Source organism: Diabrotica undecimpunctata, chromosome 1 (genome assembly GCF_040954645.1).
Source record: "Diabrotica undecimpunctata isolate CICGRU chromosome 1, icDiaUnde3, whole genome shotgun sequence".
Classification (NCBI taxonomy): Eukaryota; Metazoa; Arthropoda; class Insecta; order Coleoptera; family Chrysomelidae; genus Diabrotica; species Diabrotica undecimpunctata.
In genome coordinates this window covers 132,202,264-132,223,333 of record NC_092803.1, presented here as the reverse complement: position 1 = coordinate 132,223,333, position 21,070 = coordinate 132,202,264, and the positions used below count along the sequence as shown (strand labels likewise).

General features: G+C 32.2%; 1 protein-coding gene across 1 annotated transcript in view; it reads left to right on the top strand.

Moving 5' to 3' along the window:
• Positions 1-21,070, top strand: part of LOC140431895 (solute carrier family 12 member 9) — an 81,293-nt gene that overhangs the window by 45,376 nt on the left and 14,847 nt on the right. Inside the window, exons 9-12 of the mRNA XM_072519767.1 lie at positions 1,870-2,112; positions 9,293-9,441; positions 9,532-9,702; positions 15,355-15,501. Of these exons, the coding sequence (XP_072375868.1) occupies positions 1,870-2,112; positions 9,293-9,441; positions 9,532-9,702; positions 15,355-15,501 (710 nt within the window). The remainder of the gene's footprint in view (positions 1-1,869; positions 2,113-9,292; positions 9,442-9,531; positions 9,703-15,354; positions 15,502-21,070) is intronic.

The window sequence follows — 21,070 nt, the reverse complement described above, 5'->3', positions numbered from 1 at the left end:
TGCATTTTAGACCTTTGTATTTCGTTGTTCTATTTTTAAGTTATATGCTTAATAAATGACAAAAGTACTGAATAAAATTGAAAACAAAGAATTTATCTTATCTGGAAGAGAAAATCCAGCTGAGGAATTCCATGAGAAAATTCAAATTAAATGGGAAAAACAGATGACTTTTCGTCTAATTCTAACAGTCTAATTCCAATAATAATAAACAAGAAAGAAAAGAAACAAAATTGCTCACATTGCAGAAGAATTGCCCTATGGATAAGGTATAAAATTAGCTGGCAAATAGTGATTTACGCTGATACGCTGATTAGAGAACGAATGTCGAATTAATGAAAATAACATTATCACAAACATTATCGAAACGGATTGGGAACACGAGAGGCTCTTTTTGCTTTAAATGTGTTAACGCAACGATGCAGAGACATGAATGTAGATGTATATACATGTTTTATTAACTATCGAAAAGCATTTGACTGCGTTAACCATCAAAAAATGATCGAAATTCTGAGAACAACTGGAGTTGGCGAACAAGACTTGCGAATTATCAAACAGCAATAATTGAAATAGAGCACACAACAATCGAAGACATACAAATCCGACGAGGAGTGAGACAGGGTTTCGTCTTATCACCGCTACTCTTTAATTTGTATTCGGAGTCTATATTCAGAGAAGCATTAGACGAGGTCCAAGGCGGAATTAAGATTAACGGAATCAGCAGAGACAACATCAGATATGCTGATGATACCGTCTTAATAGCAAGCAACGCACAAGAACTAAAAAATATAATAAATGCGGTAGTTCACCACAGCGAAATGTTCGGTTTACATCTAAACGTTTCCAAAACTAAAACTTTAGTATTTTCAAAGACATCAATAAACATACAGGTGTATGCCAAGGGTCAAATAATAGAACAGGTAAATTCCATAAAATATTTGGGAACAAATATCAATAGTCAGTGTAATCCAAAAGAAGAAATCCTATCAAGAATCGAACAAGCAAGGAAAACATACATGAGCATGAAAACATTTTTTACAAGATCAGACCTTAGTCTACAGCTTAGAATCCGAATGATCAGATGTTACGTTTTTTCTGTTTTACTGTATGGCTGTGAAAGTTGGACAATGGACTCTGAAATAGAAAAAAGAATAGATGCCTTTGAGATGTATATATACAGACGAATGTTGAGGATTCCATGGGTACAAAGAGTTACTAATGTTGAGGTACTTCGTCGCATGTGTAAACAAAAAGAATTACTAAGAATAATCAAAGAGAGAAAAATGCAATACTTGGGTCATGTGTTGAGAGGCGAAAGATGTGAATTACTTCAAGTTATACTGGAAGGAAAAGTACAGGGCAAAAGATCAGACGGCGCAATAAGAAGAGAAGAAACCATATTGGAAGAAGATGAATGATACAAGAGAGATGCAAAATAAACAAAGAAAGTAGAAAAGTAGAAGCTTTACTTAAAATTCTTACATCACATAATATGTCATCTGTCAATTGAAATAACTGCGATATTTAAAAAAGAAGAACGAGAAAAGAGTATCACAGACCACAACACAGTACTTATTTCGTTAACACAGCCTTACATATTTTAATGGAAGGAATGAAACTGAAAATTTCGGGTGTATACATACAACTGTCAATGGAAATCGACCAAATAGTTACTAAAAACAATAAGAAAATCGTACAAGTGGATTTAAAAAACGTATTTGAAAATATGCTGACGTGGTATCAAGAGAAGGCCCGATATCCCAATTTTTAATCCCTAGAACATATTTTTATAGTAAATATATTTTTAAAAGTATATAAACCAAGTATGTTGTATATGATTTTGAAGAAATTATTTATATCTATTTATTGTAGGTACGAAAATATTTATTACTATTGGATTCTCGTAAAGATCATGTGAAGTTTTGGCGACCACAAGTTCTCCTATTGGTAAACAGTCCACGATCGTCTTGTCCTCTTATAGATTTTGTTAACGATCTCAAAAAGGGTGGCTTGTATGTTATAGGTCATGTAGAAACTGGAGAAATGAGCGAAGAAGGCGTTGATCCGACTTTAAATCAGGCACCCCATTGGTTGACCTTAGTTGATCATCTCAAGGTAAGTTATAAGAAAATTGATAAATATTAAGTAAACAGTTATGAAAATGATAATACTTACTTCGAAATAGGTTCAAACTGAACTGCATTTTTATGTTTTATTTAAAATTTAAAAGTCTTATTTACACAGACAATGCAGTTGTGTTACAACTGAAAAATAGGCGATGGTGCCTGATTGCTTGCGTTGTTTTCTGTTCGCAAATCTTTGCCTCATGCTTCAGTATGAAAAGGAAGAATCTGACATAAATTACGTGAAATTTGTCAAATTAAATATTTATCACCGAGAATATAATTATTTTATATTTTCTGGTGTTTATTTAAATCAATAAATTCAAATAAAATTTAAACCCATCAGACCGTTTTTTCCATTCAGTTGAAATAAATTTAAATAAAATGTAAACCCATCAGAGTTTTTTTCCCAAATATAGTAAATTATCAGACATATTAACTATCATGTAAAATTTCGACTAAACATGTATCATTATAGTCTAGTATATATATATTATTATAGCCTCGTATTATAGTCCTTGTCCTTCTCCAAAAGTATGTATGGATAATTTCTTTTTTGTACCAAAGGCAACTTCTCATTGTAGTAACAACACAAGAAAATTAATTCCACTAAAAATCAAATGCATGAAAACGTCAGAAATCAAAAGTTATGTTGACATATTATGAATATCTAAAAATTACATAAATTCATTTTATGGGTAGATATTTAGAGTAACGAGTCACATTTCTTAGTGACACGTTAGCTCTTGCTAGGCCTATGATCGAACATCAGGTAGGCGTTCGATGACCTGCGAACTAGAGAATGTCTAGAGAATTCGACTAGTTTCCGGAAGGGGCGCCGAAATTTCTAGTGAAATCTGGGATAGAATATACAGGGTGGTCCTTAAGTAATTGTACAAACAGAAACCGTAGATTCTGCACTTTAAAATATTACGATTTACGCCAACTTGCTTTAATAAAATGTTGATATTAAGAAAGATACAGGGTGTTAAAGTGGAAATTTAAAATTTTATTTTTCGCTATAACTTTTACGTTTGTAAATTTTTTTGGACAAAAATTTACAGTTGGATGCTTTTAAGTAGGATAAATTATAATTTTATACTTACTTTAATGTAACTAATAGAGGGCGCCACAAATGCCACATGTGTGGCATACATTTGCGCTTAATTTTTTTGCTCTTTAAGTTAGCTCTATTTGTGTTAAAAAATATTAAAGATACATTATTTTTACAAAGAAAAGGTGTACTTGTTAGTAACCTGAAAATTTAACCGTTTTCGAGATAAATGCATTTTATAAGGCAGCTGCACAATAATTCTTAGTTTGATATTTGTGCTGTAAAGCACTGCATACCTGTAGATAAGCATAATTCATAGTTTATTCTTATTAAAACAACTCAAAGATTATAATGTAACCTCACAAAATGCTTTGTTATGGGTGCTAAATGTCTTATTGGAGAAAAGATATTTCATCTTCTTCTTTAGGTGCCGTGTCCGTATTCAGACGTTGGCCGTCATAATGTTTACAATTTTCCTTTGCTATCGCTTCTTAAGTTTATATAATGGCGTTGTATTACTTTTTCTCTATTGTAAAATGCTAAAAATCCAAAATATGTAGTTTATGCAAGATGGTACACCACCACATTCTAGAGAGAAGGCAGTTAGAACATACTTAAATACAACTTTTCTGAACGTTGGATTGGTCGTAGTAGTCATATTCCTTGGCAATGTGCTGAGATATTAATATAATTATTTAATTCATACAAAATCTAAAGAATTTTTATTGTTCATTACGTAAATTGTTTACACATTTTTATTAGGACAGATAGAAACTAGAGCACAGGTATTGAATAACACATATGTGTCCTGTTTCATAATACTTTTGCTACAAATCTAACCTGAAAGACTCAGCATTTTTACAAAAACATCATCGTTGTCCTAATAACCGGTATTGTTATAAATATAGTAAACACACAGGCAATTTAGTTCAGCATAATATTAGTTCGTTAGTAAATCATAATAGTCCATTTGTTCGAGATGTAATTATAGTTGCTCGTAAGCTGTAACGTAATCATATAAATAAGTAATGTCATCGATAGGTTATTCCGTGTGTATATAAGTAACCAATGAACGAGATACATCACAGTTTAATACATTATTTAACTTTTGCGACAAATAAGATGTAGTTCCATAATATACCATAAGATTTGGATATGTATCCAAAATAATATAATCATCCATTATACATTATAGCCACCACGTAGCCCCGAATTTAATCCGCTTGATTTTGATGTATGGGGCGCATTAAAACAACGTGTCTATAAGAATCCCATAAATATTCGCAACCAAATATGGGAAGAAATAAATACTGCAGCAGTTTCATTAGAACCAATGATGCTGTTTAATATGAGACGATCTTTTATGGAATATATTGACAAATGCATTAAAGAAAATGGTGGACATATCGAACACTTACTTTGACAAAAAGTTATGTTATTTAGTTTAACTATTTCTTAATTTGGTTTTCAAACAAAATGTTTTGATTATGACTTTAATTTAACATAAAACGTAAAATGTTTGATGTAAAATCCTATTATTCTGTTATTTTGTCAAATCCTATTATTAATTATCCTGCTGGTATATTTATTTTATTTAATATTTCGGTAACTATTAACTTTAGTATTTATGCCAAAATTCAGAAGTATTAATGTTTTTGTCTATTTTTTCTTCGTTGCCTGGAGTAATTGCCTTAGATCAGAATTATGCAGCTGATTTTTAAAATGCGATTATCTCGAAAACTCTTGAGTTTTGGAGTTATTAACAAGTATACCTCTTTTTTGTTAAAATAATATATCTTTAATATTTTTTATCTCAAATACAGGTAACTTAAAGAGCAAAAAAGTTAAGGGCAAATGTATACCACATATGTGGCATAAGTGTCGCCCTCTATCAGTTACATCAAAGTGTGCATCAAATGATAATTTCTCATATTTAAAAGTATCCAGTTGTAAATTTTTATACATAAATGTTTACAAACATGAAAGTTATAGCGAAAAATAAAATTTTAATTCTGCACTTAAACACACTGTAATTTTCTTAATATCAACATTTTATTAAAACAATTTAGCTTAAATCGTAATATTTTAAAGTGTAGAATCTACTGTTTCTTTTTATACAATTATTTAAGGACCATCCTGTATATAAATAATAGAACAGAATTTATTTGGTCAATATACAAAAATAATTTTATTCATTATTCATGGAATCATGAATAATGAACTTAAGTTCATTAAGTCAATGGAATAGTGACAATTATTACATACATACGTTATAAAATTTAAGTAAAATTTTTAGCGAATTTAAATATTACAGATATTTATTACTAATAATTTAAGAAACGTCAAACACACTAAATAAAAATATAAAACATGAAATATTGTCATAATAGGCAAATATCCTGACCAAACCACTACTATTGTGTAAAAACTGTACTTATGTACTCTGTTTTTGAATAGAAATAATGTTTTAAAAAGTCTGATTTGATTTTAAGATTAAACGATAATAAGTGAAGACTTTTTAATTCATCTGCAAAAAGTTATACAAACCAGCATCATTCGAATTTTTTATACCTTTCTCAACCTAAAGGTTGTGCTCTAATAGCATCTCTAGATCTTTTATCATGATCATGAAAGTTGGAGTTTATGTTAACTTACCTTAATGAATAATGACGTATAAGAAAATGGCGTAATACCTAAATCCAGAAATAAAGGTTTACCGTGTTCCATATACTCAGCTCTTGCAAGTATCCTTACTACTCTTTTTTGTAGTTTAAAAAATATTTCTGCGTAACAAGAATCACCAAAAAAAGTTATTCCTCTAAATGGCTATGGAATGGCAAAGTGGCACATTATGAGGGTACTTTTAGAAATCATATAAACTAGTGATGTAACGAATGTCAGTTTTTAAACATTCGCGAATGCGAATGCAAATATATGCCACCGACATTCGCGAATACGAATGCGAATATTCAGTTTTTTTTTCATGTGTAGTTAGATAAGTTCAGATATATTTAGTAATTCAGCAATTTTCAGAACAGTTATGCAAATCATGTACTGTCTTACATTACAGTGTAGTGTACATTATAATATGTATCTTGTTCCTAAAATTGCTGAATTAATAAATTTATCTGAACTTATCTAACTGAAGTCGAACGGTTTATGTTTGTTTGTTTAAACTCTTTACATAAAAACACACAGACTATTTTTAATTTGTAGTTTAATAATTTTTAGACTTTTTCAAGATGATTGTCTAAAATTAAAAACTTTTGGATAATAAAAGTTTCAGAGAATAATTTGTTTTTGTTTGTTTACACTGCATGATTTTTTTTTGTATTTTCTAATTTTATAGTTTTCTAAGCTTGTAAAATAAAGTGAGTTTTCTTAATAAAAAAACTGAGAAGTGAATGGATTTTTATTTTATTAACCTAATCTTCAAATTATTTTTTTTTCTTATACATATTTATATTCGCAAAACATTCGCACAAATTTCGCGAATGCGAATATTCCTTACATCACTAATATAAACTAACGTATATTTAAATTATCGTCTAGAAAGATTCCTAATAGTTTAACACTATTTGCTGAGATATACTTCCAATCGGAACTAAAAATCAAATTCTGATTTTTGTCTTCATTTAGCTTCAACGTATTACGCAAAAACCAGTTTTTTGTTTCTGAGTATCACTATCTGTTTTAATTTTTAAATTATGTTGATTAATATGAGTATTAATGTCTGCAAAGCATATATATTTTATAGGAAAAGTAGAGTGAAATAAATCGTTCAGAATAATAAGAAACAAAGTGGATCGTAATATCGAACCTTAAGGAACCCCATATTCGACACTGTTAAAATGAGAATAGCTTTTATTAAGAAAAACTGCCTGTTTTCTATTTGTTAAGTATGATCTAAATAGATTAAGAGTGTTTTCCCTAATACCGTATTTATGCATTTTTTCACACAATGTCAAAGACACAAAATGACCTTCCTCCAAGCCATCAACTACATCTCTCACAATTTTCTGTATAGTTAGTATAGTGTACACTTTTTTCTAAAGCCATATTGATAACAGTGAAGTATTTTGTGTTTTCTAGATATTGTAACGAACATTTAGAATACTTTCAAAAATTTTCCCTAAAATGGGAATGATTGAGATGGGACGATAATTTCCAATTTCATCTAAAGATCTCTTTTTGAACAGTGGTAGCACATTTGTTACTTTTAATACATCTGGAAAAATCCCTTCAATAAGACAATTGTTATAAAGTATAATAAATTTGTCAATAATGATATCGATGGTTTCCACAATTATTTTTTGTAAGAAATAAAAATTTGTGCAGTGTAAATTTTTCAAGCTATGCAAAACATTCTTGTTTTTAGTATCACTAACAGGTAATAAAAATAAAGAGTGGCAAGGAGAGTGTAAATCTTTCAAAAAATCTAGGGCTACATTTTCGTTTGTGGAATTAAAAGAACTTCTAATATATTTAGCTACTAAAGTAAAGTAATTATTGAAATCGTTTGATGTAATTGCGCTTGGACAGACTTTTTTATTTTGAAATATATTTCTGTGATAATTTATAACTTTCCAACTGTCACGAGATATATTTTCTGAATTAAAAAAGAAATGCTTATAAGCCAGTTTTTTCTTTAATGATATTGTTGATTTGTTGTTGCTTCTTCAACTTATTATGCTCACTTTAAGCTTTTGTAACATTAGCAATTATCTTGACTGTGGAAAGATTTTCTCGCATTACTTTTAATTCATCATCAAACCAAGAAACTGCAGCTTTATTATGTGTTCGTGATTTTTATCGGAAAATGAATTTCAGTTAACTTTACATACATTTCGGTAATAAATTGAGCTAATTATGTTCATGTTTTGAGATAAATAAAGACCAATCAACGTCATTTAACAACTGTTTTAACGTAAGGATGCCATTACTTGTTATATGTCTTTATTTTTAAGTAACTAAACTATCTGCTTATTTTTGTTAAGATGTTATCTAAACAAGTTGCTGATCTAGTTGTGATTCTAGTATATTGATTAATATTTATGGTTAAGCCAAAGATAGAAATTAGATCACAGAAATTGTTTAATTCATTAGAATCTTTTTGAAATCAATGTTGAATCTCCAATTATTATTGTTCTCGTACAAAGTGCACGAGAACTCATATCCGGGGAACTTTTTAGATATGCTTCCAATTTTTCTATACTATAAGATTGTTTATACTTTGCGGCATAAATCCACACCTTGTCTTTTAATGCTAGCTCCTCACTCTCGCTGTTATTACCCACAACTTTTACATCCGACTGAATTTGGTTGGTATATTATGTATTATAGTAAATTATATTATATATAGTTAGTTATCTTGTAGAATATTAACCACTCCGCTATTCCTACAACACTCTACACAGATTGTCCATTGTTTCAAGCGGAGCCTAAAATGTTACTTTTCCTTTATCACGTTCACCTGTTTAAAAAATGTCCTTTTAATATAGATTTTATCTTTATAGCCGAAAGTCTATTGGTACCAGATCAGTCGAATAACGTAGACGTAGAAGATCTAATATCGAGATGTTATACTTGATTAGAAACCTTTTAAGAGATAACATATCGCAGAGCTCGAGTGATAGATAATCCATGTTCTTTATCACGATTAGGATTATTGTTTAAATTATTGTGAAGATGTTGTTAAGGTATTAATACAGATTAATCCTTTATTGATTTATTCATTCGAACTTTCTTAGCTCTCGTTGGAATACGGCCTTTCCACCGAATTGATTCACAGTGTGGATTATAAAAAACCAAAATTAATTTTATGAAAGTTTGCAAAATTTTAGCTCTTTTCCAATGACAGTCAACTTTGACTTTTTTTTGTTCTTGTGGTGTATAACCATGTTTTATTTATAACTCATAATATACTCAACTCATTCTAGTGGAAGAATTAGTGGAGCATTGAACTGCGCTCTACCACGTTTCGATTGAGGGAATTTTTGATATCGTTTTTAGATACACTCTACGTATTAAAATTGTTGTGTTGAATTTTCCCCAAATAAAAAATAAAACCAAAGAAAATAATGGCGACCTTCCTTGTTTTGATTTAACTATTTTTTAGGTAAAAGCTTTCGTTGAGTTAACAGTGGCCAAAACGGTTCGTGAGGGGCTACAACATTTGATGAGATTATCTGGTATGGGAGCGATGAAACCAAACACTGTAATTCTTGGATTTTTGGATAATGAAGAATCTCAAGATTTTTTGCAAAGGTAAATTGAAATGCTGACTATATAAAAATTCTCTAAAGACTGTAGTTATTCGATTTAAATTACTAAGTAGGTACTCTGTTTTGTTTTTAGTACTGATTCAATTTATCAAAATCATGACTTTGAAAACGACGTTTTCCCTCTCAAGACACAAAGTACGGTGCAGTCTGTAGAATATGTCCAGATGATGCGAGATGTGCTTAGGATGAATAAAAATTTGTGCTTATGTAGAAATTTTGTTAGACTGAGGAAAGACGCCAGAAGGTAATATAATCTTATTATATGCTGCATTACTTTAGTTTCAGTTTCACCGTCCTTTAGGGGGCGGTTGTTTATAATTTAATAATCAATGGTAAAATTTCACGACCATCTGTGACTGCGATAGACTTTATCTAAGTTAGGAGTCAGTCTCTTTGCGATGCTGGTTATGAAGAAATAATTACTACCACGGCATTATTTCAAAAATAATATTTAATTTTAGCTGTATTTGTTTGTTATAAATAAGAAATCTATTAAACCAGAGTGAATTTTTCATTCATATTTTGTTAACGTTTATCCAAAAAGGACGTCGCAATATTAACCATTGAGGTTGTATTTCAATATTTGTGGATAATAATCAATTGTATATCTTAAAATTAGTAATTTTTAGGAACAATCAGCGTGATTTATTTTTTTAGTGAATTTTTTATCAAAAAAAGCCCAAATTCATTATGTAAATATTTTTGGCAGTGGATATGATATTTCGACGTACCTATTTATTGAGTGAGTGAATGTAATGAGTCAGACGGAAATAAGAAAATGTTCATATCCATATTTAAAGTTTATCTTGGGACGATTATTAAATGAAAATGATTATAAATCATAATATATATAAGCGAGGTTCCTCTGTCGCTTCTCGCATTTCGACCGCCATCGTGTTCTGTCCATCCGTTCGTCTCCTTTGATGGCACTATCTCTCATTACTTGCCGTACATTTTCTTTCGAGGCAACTGAAGGCCTTCCTCTTCTTTTTCTTTGTTGTGGTATGTAATTTAAAGCTTTCTTTGGCCATCTATCTTCATTCATTCGCTTCACGTGACCATACCAGACTAGTTGTCTCGTTTCAATTCTGTCTATACTGAAATATACAGTATTTATCCTCCTTCTAATATCTTCATTACTGATATGAGCTTTTTTGGATGCACTACACGCTCTCCTTAGAAAATTCATTTCTACTACTTTCTATCTTTTTTCCAAATTTCTGCCCCATAAGTCATAACCGAGGTTCGATAGATTGTCAATTTCGTTTCTTGTCTAATATCTTTAGACCATAGTAGAGAGTTTAGAATGTTTACCGCTTTTTTCCCTTCTGCGTTCTGTTTTCGATGTCTCTTTTGGTAGTACCTTCTTTAGATATTATAGATCCGAGATATTTATATTCATTGCATGTTTTTGTATTTCTAATTTCTAACTCTGGATCTTCTTCATCATCTCCTATTTTAAGATACCCTGTCTTTGACATATTCATATTGAGGCCCCATTTTTCATATTTTTTCTTTAGTTTTCTAAACATGTAGTCCCTGTCTTTCTCATCATTCGCTACGACTACCTAATCATCTGCGAAAAATAAAGTTGTTAGACATTTACCACCGTTTATGTCTATTCCCATTCCGGATACTTGTTTCCTCCACTGCGCTAGCGATGATTGAATATATATTTTAAATAAGGTCGGAGATAGACAACATCCTTGTTTAATCCCCTTTGTTATTAGAAATGATTCAGATATGATTCAGAAGTTTTCTTCTTTAACGACACTTCTTACATTTTTGTATATATTTGCGATAGCATCCACATTTCCACATACTCTCTACTGAGACCTACTTTCGTCAATGTTTGAGACAGTTTTTTCAAAGGTACCGTATCGTATGCCGTCTCTAAATCTACAAACAATAGGTGGGTAGACAGATTCCTTGCCTTCCATTTTTGGATTACCTGCTGCAAAACGAATATACCATCAGTGCACGATCTTCCTGCACGAAATCAATTTTGTTCTTCTATGTCTTCGTATTCTGATTCTATTCTTTCTTTTATTATTCGACCGTACAACCTCCCCACTGAGCTGATAACAGTTATTCCCCTATAATTAGAGCATTTGCGTTTATCCTCTTTCTTGAATATTGAGCTGATGTATCCAACATTCCAATCATCAGGGGTATTTTGTCCTTTTAAGCATTTAAATAGTTGAACCAACATCTCATGTAATATTTTTGGTCCATACTTTACCAACTCAATTGGAATGTCTCCAGGTCCTGCTGGTTTGCAGTTTTTCGATCTTTTGAGGGCATCGCTTAACTCTTCGGTTGTTATCTCAATTATTTGTGTATGTTCGGATATTTCTTCGATTTCGATCTCTTGGAATTTATATCTATCCTCTGTCAATAAGACCTCATAATGGTGTTTCCACTGTTTCAGATCTGTAAGTTAGATTTTTCTTACCCTCCGGAGAGACTTTATCGGCTTCCACGCTTGCCCAACTCTTGTTCCACTCATATCCCTATCCACCTCTGCACGTCTTCGATCCCACATCTCATTGTTTACTTTTCACTACTTCTCTTTTTACATCTTGATTTAATTTTTTATATATCTTGTAATCTTCCTCCTTTCTCGTTGACATTCATTTCTGATAAGCAGTTTTATTCTTGTTTACTAACGTTTGCATATTCTCCGACCACCATTCTTGATTTTTTGTTTCATGTTTGTTTTTATACCCCAAAGCTTCACTTGCAGCAACATGAATGCATTTTTTAAGTTGCTGGTATAATTCTTCCGCTGATATATTTTCTCGATCCTTCTTCTTCTTTCAGTACCCTGTCCGATTATCGAACGTTGGCGATCATATTGGCAATAATGACTTTGTTTACGGCGGCTCTAAATAAATTAGCGGTGGTCTCTTGATACTATTCTCGGAGATTTCGGAGCCAGGATGTTCTTCGTCGGCCTGGGCCGCTCCTTCCGGCGATTTTACCCTGTATTATGAGGTGTAGATCCACATGTATGTTTCTCGATCCACATTTTGTAATTTTGTGGCCAGTCGTTATCACGTTGGCCATAAGTAAACGATGGTCCGATCCACATTCTGATTCACGGTATACCCTTACGTCAGACTCAAACAAGACGACACATATAGGAAAACGAAATTTAAAATAAACGAGAACGAGAAAAGGCAAAGAAGATAATGCGGAAACTATAACTTTTGATCATAAATGGAAAAAATTTAACATGCTCTTGTGTCAGTTGGAAATGAAACCACTTGGAAGAAAAAAAGAAAACTTTGAATTACAATAGAAATTCTTAAACTTATGGAAGAACGAAGAAAAAATAAAGCAAAAGACCTAATAAATACAAAGAAATTTAGTACTCAAATGCTACTGAACCTCTAAAAATCATACGAACAAGCTGAATTATGTCAAAAATGTCAATTTTAGGACGCGAAAAACTACAAAACAGTTTACCACTTTTACCCATAGGTTTTTCCCTTAGAGGGGGGAAACGGAAAAAAATCGATTTACAAAGAATCCGTACGTCATAGAAAAAAATATTTTAAATAAAAAAATGTAGCTAACATAATTTTGAACAAAAATGTTTATTAGCACTTTTTGCGTAGAATAAACCGTTCTCTCAGAAACAACGATTGAAGCGATCGGAGCAAACGATCTAAAACGTTTAAAACTGCTCTTTTTTAATTAAACTAGTACGTTTTTCAAAAGTACTTAACTTATGCTATAAACTACATCCAAAACCGTCCTCTTGGAGGCATTTCCCGTGACGTGCGATCGTTTGTAATGTAAAAGTTTATATTAAGTGCTTTTTAATCATATTTCAAATGCCTCATATTTATTGCCAAAAATCAAAATCGAAATTTCATGTTTAAGGTTTTGAAGACTGGTCTCCAGCAATGGAAATTTCACTACGACTGGTCAATGAAAGTAATCAATTTCATTGATCTCACACGAGAATCGTAAAAAATGGCAAAAATCGCGCAAAGTTTATTTATTGAACAGATTTATAGAAACTGACTTTATTTGCGGCAAAATACAAAATATGCATACCAAAGCTGCAATTTTCACTTTTAAAACGCGATTTTTTTTCAATAGGACACTGATCAAAAGATATCGAATTTTTACCGTCGAGTCGATACAGATTTTATTGATTTATTGAACTGACATTCAAAATCGCCGGTCGCTTCAAGCATTGTTTTTGAGAGAACGGTTCATTCTACGCAAAACGTGTTAATAAACTTTTTGTTAAAAATTATCTCAGCTAAATTTTTTATTTAAAACATTTTTTCTATGGTGTACGGATTCTTAGTAAATCGATTATTTTGCGTTTTCACTCCCCTACGACTGAGGTTATAGGAGGAAGCCCGGTGGTTAAAGTGGTAAACTGTTTTGCATATTTTTTGGGGTCCCAAAATTGATATTCTCGGCAAAAGTTAAGCTTGTTCGTATGACTTTTAGGGGTTTTGACGACTGGACGGAAACATCAGAAAGAAAATTCGAGTGGCAAGAAGGGGGCTCTCTGACAGATGCAAGGAAATATCAGGAAACAATCAGTTACAACCCAACAACAACAACCACAAGTGAGCCAAACAACAACGAGAGCACCACTTGCTGAAGGTGCTGCGCTGGAACATCAGCCAGCGCTTACTCAAGCGGAACGAACCAGGCAGCACATGAAACGGACTGGGTCTATAAACAAAAACATAAAACATTGTACGCTTCTATTACAAGATGACGAACCTTGGTCGAGAAACGATCGGCTATCGACAACATTCAAGATTCAAGTATCTGAACAGCGAATAGCAGATCAATACTGGGTAATTATAAGAAATAATCTTATCCCAGAGACTAGACGCGATACCATTAGAAGCGAAGTCGATCGGGGGATTCATAATCAAGAGCTAGGTGTGGATCAAGTTCCTAATAAAATTCTTAATGAGCAGATTCCTGAGCCTCCCATACAAGAAACTCAACCGTTAGTACGCAGTGGGACAACGAGTTGCACAATAGCATGGCAAGTGAAACGGTACGTGCCGTACAAGAGTTTAATGGGACAAACCCACTTAGCAGACCACCGCTACCAAAAATAAACTCTTGTAAGAAACTAGGTGCGCTGTTACAAATTAGGAACACTGAAGTCCTACCCAATTATATCGTGGAAGCCCATACATTGGAATATTTGCATATGCTAATTTACTGTGCCGTAACAGCAATTGCTAATGTTAAGGGCATTAAGATCACAACACGAGGGAATACTAATATCGGAAGAACTGAAAATAGAATTGCACCCTGGGAAAAACGATTGCTGAGGAAAATTGAATTATTTCGCAGGGAGATTACAAATTACAGAATACATCCCAGGAGTAAGAAGAAGTAAAAAGTAATTAAAAGAGCTAAAGAAATAATTTGGAACACTCCAAGACACTCACAACATAATCCAGAAAACAACACAGCTCAACACTGCCTGGACGCATGAAAACAAGAACTCTCCATTAGTTTAACAAACAAAAGTTAGTAACAACCGAAAATTCGACAATATACTTTTTGAGCATGCAGAGAAGGCTTTCTATGGGAAACTGAAGTTCACTGTAGAAAATGAAAGTAAATTCTACCCAAGCCAACAACAATGCTGGATGGATTGAAGACATGACGAACAACTGTCAACACTACAGTGGATAAATTGGATAAATGCTTCAATGTTATCACCATCACTCAAAAATTTGAAAATTAAATTAAAATAAATATATAGCTTGTGAACTTTTACGTATCTATTATAAAGTTACCTTATATATTTAAAGCCTTTTTCTCTTTTTATATTAAATTTCATTAATATTAAATTGATTTTTCTTTGTGTAACTAATATTTTTCGTATCTACAGTGTCAGAAACAAAATGTATATCGACGTATGGCCTGTCAACTTCTTAAATCCAGGGGAAAACGATTCGTTTGACACTACTTCACTGTTTATGATGCAATTGGCTTGTATTGTCAACATGGTACCAGTATGGAAAAAATTAAAACTAAGGTAAAACAACTAGTATTAAATTTTTTCAATAAATAGGTGTTTTAATCTAGATCAGCGTTTTCCAAACTGTGCTCCGCGAAGCATCTACAGGTGCTCCGCTATATGGCGATAGTAAACGGTTAAACATTAGAAAAAAAAGCTCCGTTATATCGATGGCTGAAAGCAACAGTGAGATATCATATCAAATTAAAATTACAAGATAATGATAATTAAAGTGTGCAGTAGTATTAAAAATCAGAAATAGGTGACCAAAAACTTATTTTTATTGGATATTAATATATCATAATCTAGCCAAGGATTGCAGCAGTAGCCACTGTATCCTCCACCGTCATAGCCTCGCTTTTAAAAAAATGCCGCCTTTCTTAAAAGTAGTCTTGGACGAAACCGTAAAGATAATTAATTTTATCAAATTAGGACCACTGAATACAGGGCTGTTTAGAGTGGTGTGCGATGACATGGGCAGTATACATTCGTCTTTACTTCTTCATACGGAAGTAAGGTGACTTTCTCGCGGCCAATGTTTAGCTAGGCTCTTTGGTAACGAGCATTGGTTAATTAAATTGGGATATTTATAGATATTTTAACAATGTCAATGAAGTTAGTCCCTCACTTTAGGGAAAGACAATAACTGTCTTTAACGCCAATGATAAAATACAAGCGTATAGGAAGAAATTCGTTTTTGGGCAGAATCGGTGAAAATCAAAAATCTGGATAGCTTTCCACTAATCACAGAATTTAGAGAAGAACTGGAATCGGACATACCTGAAGCTGTGTTTAACGAGTTTCACACTCATCTGCTAAATTTACTTGAAAACTTCCATAATTATTTTCCTGGGGAATTCCACGACAAAATTAAAGAAAACTTCTGGGTTGCTGATCCATACCTTGCAATGTTAAAAAAAACAGCTTCCTTAACATCTCAGCAGTATGAATGCCTGATAAATTTGACATTGGATTCTGCGATAAAAAAACATTTTGAAAGTAAATCCAAACTCAACGTCAACTTAAAGACGAATTTAAAATTTTGTCAAATAAAGCGAAAGTTATTCTTCTCCCTTTTGCAACAACATACTTAGGTAAAGCAGCATTCTCTGCCTATGTGGCCACTAAAACAAACCTGACTTATCCCAAATTCAACCGGATATTACTAACCTGTGCAAATCAAGGCAGCTTTACATTAAAATGAAGACATTACGTTTTTTAAGATTTTAGAAATAGGATCTCTGTTTCCATTTTTTTTTGTTTTTCGTTATATGTAATAAAGTTTCTAATGTCTACGATTGAAAAAAAAATTGAATAAATTGAATAGAAAATGTTATGGGCATTATCCCCCTCCTCCCTCCCCCACAACTAACATCTCTTGTTCTCTGTGACACCTATATGGGTTTTAGGTGCAATATGGTAAGTGCTCCCTACAGAATTTCTGTTCTGAATAGTGCTCCTCAATCAAAAAACTTTGGGAAACGCTGATCTAGATAAATAATCTTCGTATTCGTATAATTTATATTACACACCGTAGTACCAATACTTCCTTCTAACTGTTTTTATGTTAAACGAAGCAAATGTGAGTCCATTTTCAAATGGTAAAAAGTAAAAAGAAAAAGACTTACTCACAATTGGATTTATTGTAACTAAGTCGATCGGTTTTGGGCTCTACAAATTCAGCCCATCATCAGGTCTACGCTTACAACCACTAAAAAATAGAAAAAGAATACTACAATATTGTTATAGATTGTAAAAGTATGAATTATGCCAATACTAAGCCTATAATGAAACAAATTTAATATAAGTGTATTGTAAATATACCTACATAACGGTACAAGAATTACAAATGAGAAATCTATTAGCTTGATTAACGCTAGGGCGGTTCTGTTGAAGGAACCAAATTCTTGTGCGTAGAAAAAAGGACAATGCCTTAAAGGAAAAACAAAGTGAGAAAAGGTTCCGGATTTATCTATTTTACGTGAGTAACCTACATATACACTGAATTTTAACGTATTTTTTAAGAACAAAAAACGAGGAATTATAAACACTTAAAAACGGAAAGATAAGAAACAATCCACAGGGAAAATAACGCACAATAAAAACATCAGTAAGATGTAGGTAAAGTTATTTTACCATGTTCACATATTGAAAAAATGCTTTTTTATCTAAGATTGATATAAGGGAGAAAACAAAAATGAAAAAAAATGGAAAAAAAGTTTTCATATTACTTTGTTTCATGGCATTATCCTGTTCCAAAATTTTAACTTTATTTTTTAAGATCCCTCCCATTTTGGTCGTTTAGAAATCCTATTTTGATAAATATTTCATCCATTTGCTTTTCATCGTGTTTTCCATTCCATCCCAACATTTCCATATCTCATTTGTCTCTGCATGTTTTAATTTTTTTCACTATAATATTTAGGGTAACTCCCCATACCTGCATCGGTCTTGTGGTCCCATACCCAATTTGGAAGTTAGCTGCTATGCGTCTACAGTGCATTAATTTTAGAATCGGGCATTATTCATTAAAATGACAACATGGCTTACCAGTGCACAAGAATCTGGTGGTCTGATAAGTAACCTTTTTCGCCGATTAGGGCGTTGTGATCTCAAAAAAAAACATAATTCTTAAAAGTCCAACCTTTTTGGGCATATATATCAAATTTTAGCGCGATGCATCCGACAACTGCATAAACTTAACGTGTTTGTAAAAATGTCGCATATGGAGAAAACCGATTTTCGATTTCTCATTCAACATAAACATAATCATTTGAGTAATAAAACAGAGAGGACACAAAAGAAAAGCTGGATAAATATTATTAGATTAATGCTCCTTCAGAATAATGCTCCTTAGTCATATTTTGAACGAAGTTTTGAATATGAATGAATATGCTTAAGAAGCCCAATTCGTCAAACTTTTGGCGTCGATTGGCAACCGTTGATGAAACCTGAATTCACTACTACACACCAGAGAACAGAATGAACGCACGGCAGTTTAATGAAGCCGGCAAAAGTGCTCCGAAGCAGCCAAGAGTGGGTCAACGGGTCTGAAAAACTATGGCCACTGTCTTTTGGGATTGCAAAGGCATAATTTTAATTGAAAATGGTAAAACTATCAATAGCCAATATTATTGTGAATTAAATTGAACCAGGAATTCAGTGAGAAATGGCCCAATATGTAGAATAAAAAAGTGTTCGAATCGCTTTTTCATCCGCCTTAATCTCCTTATTTATCCCCCTCCGATTAGTATGTGTTCCCAAATCACAAAATATGGCTCGTAAATAAAAAGATCAAGGTAGAAGAGGTTACTTATCATAATGTCAATTTCAAGGAGATACACGTGTGTCTTAATTTTTTCAGCTCCTTGAGATGGGCGACGGCGTGCATATTAATATTTAATCAAAATGTTTTTCTATTAAATATTTTTACTACTTTTTACGTATTGAAATGGACTCATTATCATTATAAATTTTAAGCCATGTTGACATGGGTACTGACTTACGAGCAAGAGCCACACTCGTGGTGACACGAATCTTATTCGTAATAACATCACGAGTGCGGTCATACCTCGTTCGTTTTTAGAGTTTTTATAGTTTACACTGCAAATATTTGCTCCGTGGCGAATATGCAGTGATTGGTGGCAGAAGCATGTCAAGTTATGTGTAATTTATAAAATTTGGCAAGAAAAAGGAAGAAAAGACGATGGTTAACAAGGAAGTGGATTTAACAAAGAAGTCACACTAATTTAATTAAACACATCTCCAAGTACGCTGAATATTTTAAAAAGTTGTTTAAAATGTCGGAATACCATCTTTATTAGTTATTGGAAGTTGTTAGCCCATAAATTAAAAAAAAATCTACTAATATGAGAGAAGCTCTATCGGTCAAACTAAAATTGCAAATAACACTTCGATATTTAGCTGCTGGAGACTTTTTTAGAAGTTTAGAATATTTATTTAAGGTCCCCAATTCATCCATTAGTAATTTTATAGAAGTTTTTAATGCAGTTTGCGATACTGTTAAAGAATTTATCCAGATAATTAAAAACATTTGTTAATAAAACGCGGTATTACATAACTCTACATTCTCAGTTTTATCTTCATCAGCCACTCATTGCTTTTCAATGCATGGCCTTCACTCTTTTTCGTATTGGAAATACTAAGTTGATTTTGAATGGGTTCGACCCAAACTTTGTTTCTTGGTGGAGAAGCTCTTTCACTGGTCGTATTCAAACAGTTAATTAGGTTGTTATTTTTCGAGGAAAAATCTCATCACATCTGGAGCTCTACAGGGAGGAGATATTTTTGTGAATGATATAGTTACATGTTTTTTGTATAGCAGCTGTGCGAAATTTGCTGATCATCTTAAATTTTGGAGAACCGTTGAAAGTATTTCAGATCAGGAACTGCTTCAGGAGGACTTTCAGTTTCGTTTGTCAGAATGGTGCAAAAAAAATAAGCTATATCTCAATATCAACTAATGCAATTTTATAAGTTTCTCTAGGAATACTACTAGGTTTGAGTCAAGTTACTTTATTGATAACCAACCACTAAAATACACATCTACAGTAACAGATCTGGGTGTAATTTTCGATGAGAAATTAACTTTGGTCGATCATATTAATTATATATCAATTAGGGGGTCGAAGATGCTGGGCTTTATTACTAGAAATTCTAGTTTTTTCTTCATTACAGCCTCAAAAATAGTCTATTGTTCTTTGGTCAGGTCTGGAGTACTGTTCAGTCATATGGTCTCCTTATTTCCGGATACATTCGGATTCCTTATAGAGGGTTCAGCATAAATTCCTACAGGCCTTTCAAAGTGGGATTAGAATAGGACACCATGACTACACTATCCTAGAGAGGTCTAAATTAATAAATGGTAGAATTGATTGTCCCTCTCTTGACAGTCAGGTTGGTCTTAGAGTACCATATTACCATGGTTTGCGTTACCTATGTACTTTTTATGCTTAATTATGAAGAACACCCTATCGTGCTAATATCTAACTGAATAGATACTTATCTTTGTTAAACAACCTGAATGTAGATGTATTTAATATGTCTCTCAATAAATATGTAAATATTTGTAGAAAAGAGTTACTGGTACCTTAGAGTGTGAGAACTTAACTTAATTGTAATAATACTTAATGTTTTTATTGTAACTATGTAATATTTTATATATTTTTTATTTTTAATGCTATTTTCCAATCTTTATAGAATCATAGAAATAACTGCTGCGTTTATAGGTTTGGGTAATGGGGTTGTCCCTATATTAAATAAATAAAAATAAAATAAAGAAGGCGTACAAATCGGAGGTTTTTTCTGATGATTGTGATGAACAAAACTGTGCCCAAATATCTAACAAACTAATAATAAACGAAATAAAAATAGGAAAGGAACTTGCACTGCTCACGACTGACTACACGATCCAAAAATCAAACAAGTTTAATCTTTTCACGATCGTAATTATTTCTAGTCGTGAGGAGAATTTAATCTTCTTATTTTACAAATGTACTTGTTTACACGCAACGTGGCTTACTAAAGCATGGCTCACGTTCGTGATTCACTACCCATGTCAACGCAG